Below are 6409 nucleotides of genomic sequence, written 5' to 3'. Positions count from 1 at the left end.
ATAGATATTATGATATGATTAATTTGGAATTTATTATAGGTACCTATTATAGGTCAATTTTTTTTTAATACCATAGATAAGTATATATTATATGTCTAATACATAGACTGATATACCGTCTCCGCTCAGAATCGTTTTTCTTATACAGTGATATTATATCATTGAATTCAAATTTAATACTGTCCATTATACAGTGACCCACTTCTAACCTACTGTACAGCAGAGCGACATCCACTTACCCACCTTTTTTTTTGTTAAGAATGTAATAAAATTTAATTTTTAGGGTAAAAAAGATAGAAAATGTAATACAAGGCTCTATTAATATATTGTTATAATGACATTTGAAAAATATTAAAAATACATACCTAATATGAACAATTTTTTTTATAAGCATTTAAATTTCGATTTTTGACAACAGTCAACATTAATTATCAAATTTAAAATTTAAAAATGATTTTGTAGTTAAAAAATAAAAATGTATAAAATGTTTAACTTTTATAGCTAAGGATTGAAAACTTACAACAAGGTTTCACGTAAGTAAGTTATTCTGTAGCCAAAAAATTTCAAAAATATAAAAACACATTTTTTTTTATAGTTATTTTATGTTCAAATATTGAGGGAATTATATAATAAATAACTAAGAATAACAATTTCAGCTATTTTGTTGTAATTTTTATAATATCAATTCAATTTACCGGTTACCGTATTAATAATAAGTAATATCAATATAAAATATCCACACTGACAAACAGTCACCGCTCAGAATTGTTTATCGTTTACAATGATATTTTATCATTGAATTCAAATTTAATACCATCCATTATACAGTGACCCACTTGTAACCTACTGTACAGCTGAGTGACAACCACTTACCCACCTTTTCATTATTGTTTTTCCTTTTATTTATCTGGTACATCACAAATTAAAAGTATTCAAATTGTATATTATACGCTGTAATTTTTAAACGTAGATACACAATTAAATGTAATATTGCATGAAACACGCACAGATACATTAGACTGTCTGTCTGTCTGTGAAAGGCTTCAAACACGGATGAACTGATTTTGACAAGGTATTGTTTTACCTGGTAAATATTTACCTGTATTTTATGTTTGATCAAATCAACCAAAATTATATGTATAATTATTATAGCAAATATTTTGATAATCATATTCTGCTTATATTGAATACTAATAAAAATATTTGGTAATAAATAAAAGTATGATGGTTGTTATGCATTTTTGAATTGTAATTCATTTTTTTTTTTAGTTTTTCATGATTATTTGAAAATTATTGAGCATTTTGTACATTATAAATAGCATTTATACAATTTTTTACCAGAAACCACACTCAAAGTTAAAGATTGAAACAAAAAATACAAATAATAACATAAATTATCATAAAATCAATATATAATATAATATTGATCAATGTATTTACCTATTATTTTCATTATTCTTTTTCACTTATTGGTAGAAACAAATACCTAATATTAATGGATTTGGATTAAGAGCTATTTTAAAATGTTTTTTCCTTATTTCCCTTTGTACAGAGAATCATTGTTTATATTTTAAAAAAAACAAATAAACAGTATTATTAGTTATATACAGTGTCAGACTTCAAACAGGATTACCGACCACTTTAGTTCAAAATCCTTTCAAAAAATTGTACTTGCCAGAGATTACCATCGTCTGGTATGAAATTGTTCATTAATGGCGGTGCTCCCACAAACTTAAATGTTGTATGATTTTGTAAATCTATTTCCAACTAAAATAATAAATAATATGTATACTATACAATAGCACAAGCGCAGAATGTTATTCTTATTTATAGGTACCATGGTCGACGGAAATCATATTGAAATGATCTGCACAAAACTAGTTGCTTGAAACCACATTTGTCCAGCCATCTAGGTAATAGCACAAATTATATGATTTCACATGATATAATATAAAGTTTATTATATCATTTGAGTTCATATAAAATATTATAAATTAATAAAATTAATAATTTTATATATTATAAAAAAATATTATATTTTTATAATTACTATGAAAATATAGTACAAGTAGGTAATATACAACTTTTATATTATAATCAGTAATCACTATAACCATTGATTAGAAAGAATCGGGACAGATGGTAATTGATATTATCTACAACTTACAGTACAACTAAGATCTACGAAACTGTAAACATCATCAAAAATATTTTGTGATAACACTATTACTATTGCTTATGTGTAACTACGTACGAGTCACGACCACCGACCGTGATTTAAGATAATATACCTACCTACATGGCAACACATTTTTTTACGATTCGCGAGTGAAATGAACATTAAAACATGAGTTAAGACAATATGTCCGTAAACCAAATTTAATGTAGTTATAGAGATTTTACGTCACATCTGAAATGAATGTTTTATTTTAAATACACGAAAAAATGATTACAACCTTCCATACGAAAATACAATAGCCGAGCACAACAAATACAATCGAAGAACAAATCATTTTTAACAGATAACGAATTTAAAGGTAAAATTTATTTTGAATATTATGTTATTCATTGCACATCATTCAACTGTATAAGAGGTTATGACTTGGTTGATCGTCCGTTGACACTTGACACCCCTTTATGATTTAAACGATCATGCATTTTTAATCATTAGAGACAGTTGGTCATCTCCTTAAATATGCCTATGGGCTATGACCTGTTATGCTATTTAACTCCTGTGTGATTAAAGTTTATTGACATTTTCAATTAATTTTTCTAATACAAATTTTATGGTTTTTTAATTAAATTGAGTATATTCAGTGGCGTGGCAAACTAAACATTTTCCAGAGGCAAGTTACAAATATCCCAAGTATTTATGCATTATAATGTATTAATATAATATAACTAATTATATTTCAGATCGTTATTAATTACCTATTGAGAATATCATATTAAATTTACTAGGGGTCTCACTGGCTACCACCCACCCCTCTATTTAAGAAAAATTTCAGAGGCCATGGCCTCTGAAATTACCATTCGCCATGTCACTGAGTATGACCCATTATAGTATATAGGTATCTACCGTATAATACTATAACATAATATAGGTTAGGTTTTAACTATTATTCTGTTATTATCTTGGTCTACTTTAAAATTCAGCTATGATATTTTTAAAAATACTGAATACAGATGTTACATAATATTTTAATTTACCTCTTGTAAAATGTTAATTATATATCAATTAAAATCCTATTTAACTGTAAAAATATTACTCCCTGTGCCCCCCACCTTTTTTTATCATATCAAATATAATAAAAAGTTCATGTGAAAAATCTTAGGCCTGAATTCTTTGATCGATAATAACTGGAGATTGGGTCAATGAACTATCATCATAAATAAAAATAAATCTGAAAAAAATCTCAATACTTTACAGAAATTCTTCAAGTTTTTGCTAAAAAAGTTCCTAGAAGTCTTCTATAACTAATGGATTATGCAAAATAATTACCTATTAAATATCTGGGAACTCGCTCTGCTGTATTGTAGATTTCAACAGAAGCAGAGTGGTTCTAGAATCCTTACCGGGAAAGCAGATATTTCAGATCACTTACATCAGTTAAAATTTTTTCTACTAGCAACAATATGGATTATAGGTACATTGCAGTTTAAATTTTTGTTTGGAATAAGTTTTAAACTTGAACATTTGATCACCACCACGGGTGCCAGGTTTTCCAATTTTCATGGGGTGCCTAAAATCCTAAATTATTTAACTTGTACCTAATCAAAAAAAAAAAAATCTAAAACTAAATAATTACTAAAAAAAATCTTCCTTAATGGTATTAACCATGGGGTGCTCGGGCACCGCAGCACCCCAATAGTCGGCGCCCATTATCACCACACATTTCCTCTATGGTATCAACTATCATAATATTGAAACCAAAAAACTTTCTGTAAGCACTATCAGTGGAGCACCCAGGATTTCTTTTTATTGTGGAGAGGGGAGCTAATAAAATAATTTTTAAATAAGTGCGGAAATCTGAAAGCACGCCATTGTACGGTCTTATACTGAGCGTCACGAGAGAAGGAACCCGTATCCCGACCGAAACACGTTTGATTCTGCGCATTGCCACGTATTTGACATACACTAAATGGCACAGAGTGTGGGAATGCCTACAGTCTGCATGCGCAAAACAGGTTCCTTCTCTCGTGGTGTAGAGTATAGTAAGATAGTTGGTAAATTTTTATATCATAATTTAAAGTTGATACCTAAAAAAGTTACCAAAATGTTAGTAGCCAGTAATTTTTTTGCCCCCTCCCCCCTTGGGTGTGCCATTGAGCACTATCCACACAATTAAATGACCTCATTAATCTATACTTAATCCTATAAATTTATTCTGTAAACTAAATTTTAACCATCTACTTTTGGAAATTCTGACAAATTATAATTCAAATAGGTTAGCTAGGTACTTAATTTATAAATATCATCACCAAGACCCAAAATAAGTATGTTTAACATTTTATAGTTGTAACTTAGTAATACGCTTATTAGAGAAAAAATATTGTGCTCATATTTTTCTGATATTTCAAATTGATAATAAACTAATCTTATGAGGGGATCCACACGACAACGTGTTACATTCTTATGGTTTTTGGTTGTGTGAAAAAATTCCCCATCACAAACCCAGAATCCTTGCTGTGCCACTGATTACAGATATACCAAATACAGTTATGATTTATAGTTATATAGATTATATCTGTATAAAAATACAAATGTCATCAACTTACCTTGTAAGCTTAACATAATTCTTATTTTGATTATTACAGAGTTCAATTAGAAAATCACACGGTTCCATTTATCATTAAATATGGATGTTAAATTGAGTTTAATCCTTATACTATCATTGCCATTAGTAACACCGATACGTTGGCTTATGCATCCGAACACTCAAAAATGTTTACGTGAAGAACTCAGACAAAATGTATTAGTCAAAGGTGATTATGAGATTGCACCAATTGATGGTCAATTTATGGATTATATTGTGAGGGATTCTAAAGGACACATCTTAGCTAATAAACAAGACATTACTAAAGGAAAGTTTACGTTTAGTACTGAAAATTATGATATGTTTGAAATTTGCTTTACCTCCCGTGTACCTGGGTATCAACGAGGAACTTTGCAGGAGGTTGCATTAAATATTAAAACTGGTGTTGAGGCAAAAACATATGAAGGAATTGGAGAGGTGGCTAAATTGAAACCTTTGGAATTGGATCTGAAAATGTTGGAAGATTTATCATCGTCTATTGTTCAAGATTTTTCTGACATGAAGCACCGTGCCGAAGAAATGCGTAATACAAATGAATCAACAAGCAGAAGAGTTCATTGGTTTAGTATGTTTAGTATTATTTGTTTATTTGGATTGAGTGTATGGCAGATCTTGTACTTAAGGAGGTATTTTAAAGCTAAGAAACTCATTGAGTAATATTAATTTGTTTCTATTAAAAATGTGTTTTTTTTCTCTTACAGTCTTACATTAAAATATATATAAATTGTAATTACAACTTAATTTGGCTTAATACATTTTATATGCATGAAGTAATATATTTAAATTTAATAAAAAAAATTCAATAAATAATGTTTTATCATTCCAATGAATTATTTAAAAAAAATATCATTGCATATTCTGATGTTGGATACTAAATAAATAGTATAACAGTGGCAAATGCTGACTCCGAAGTATGGGCTTGTTCATATATAAACATTACAGTCATACTTGGTGTAGACAATTATTATTATTATTATTAATTGGGGAAACACAATTTAATGAGCATTGAAGATGTCCTGGGTGGTTAGTACAAATAGTGCAATGGCACGCGGTAATAATTCGATTCACTCTAATAAAAGGGTAAAATAGATTATGCTAAACGTAAAATTGTTAATTTATATCAAGTGTTTGTAAGGTGGAAACAATGCATGCTGATAATTGATAATATAATTAAAATTGTACCAATGATGTTTAATAATCATTTGAGTAAGTAAGTAAGTAAGTACTTTATAATTTAACAAAACATTATTTTAATACTACTAAAATACTCTACATACCTACTAAATAAATTGTTATTTATTATATATTTATGAACACAGACTATTAGGGTGCTGTGATGTTCAAGCACCCCAAGACCCATTCCATGGGCTGCGAAAATGAACGAAGCAATATGTAATATAATATGTAAGCAACCCATAAATATATTTGTTAGATATGAAGTAAACTTTTTTAACCCTATCACTGCTAGATTATTTATGCACTGCAACCTGTGTATGCTACATAGAAAAATTTTTTTTTTTTTTTAATTTTAATTTTGAGATTTATATGATCTAACGATGTGAGCCCAGGTTTTCTAAAGTTGTACGGTTACC

General features: G+C 28.4%; 3 protein-coding genes across 3 annotated transcripts in view; 2 read left to right on the top strand and 1 right to left on the bottom strand.

Moving 5' to 3' along the window:
• LOC100169592 (kinesin-like protein unc-104) overlaps positions 1–1980 on the bottom strand; it is a 21763-nt gene extending 19783 nt beyond the window's left edge. Inside the window, exons 1-2 of the mRNA XM_029487080.1 lie at positions 1838–1980; positions 1676–1767 (exon numbers count right to left, since the gene is read on the bottom strand). The gene's annotated coding sequence lies outside the window, so the exon portion shown is untranslated. The remainder of the gene's footprint in view (positions 1–1675; positions 1768–1837) is intronic.
• The window catches only part of LOC100571213 (farnesol dehydrogenase-like), a 176328-nt gene that overhangs the window by 128019 nt on the left and 41900 nt on the right, over positions 1–6409 (top strand). The gene's annotated exons all lie outside the window — the stretch shown is intronic.
• On the top strand, positions 2262–5623 carry LOC100167237 (transmembrane trafficking protein-like). Its single transcript, NM_001162269.1, is given in 2 exon segments — positions 2262–2537; positions 4819–5623. A coding segment is annotated over 1 exon segment (615 nt). The 5' UTR covers positions 2262–2537; positions 4819–4859; the 3' UTR covers positions 5475–5623.

This window comes from Acyrthosiphon pisum, chromosome A1, assembly GCF_005508785.2.
Source record: "Acyrthosiphon pisum isolate AL4f chromosome A1, pea_aphid_22Mar2018_4r6ur, whole genome shotgun sequence".
NCBI lineage: Eukaryota > Metazoa > Arthropoda > Insecta > Hemiptera > Aphididae > Acyrthosiphon > Acyrthosiphon pisum.
This window is presented reverse-complemented; position numbering and strand designations above follow the sequence as displayed.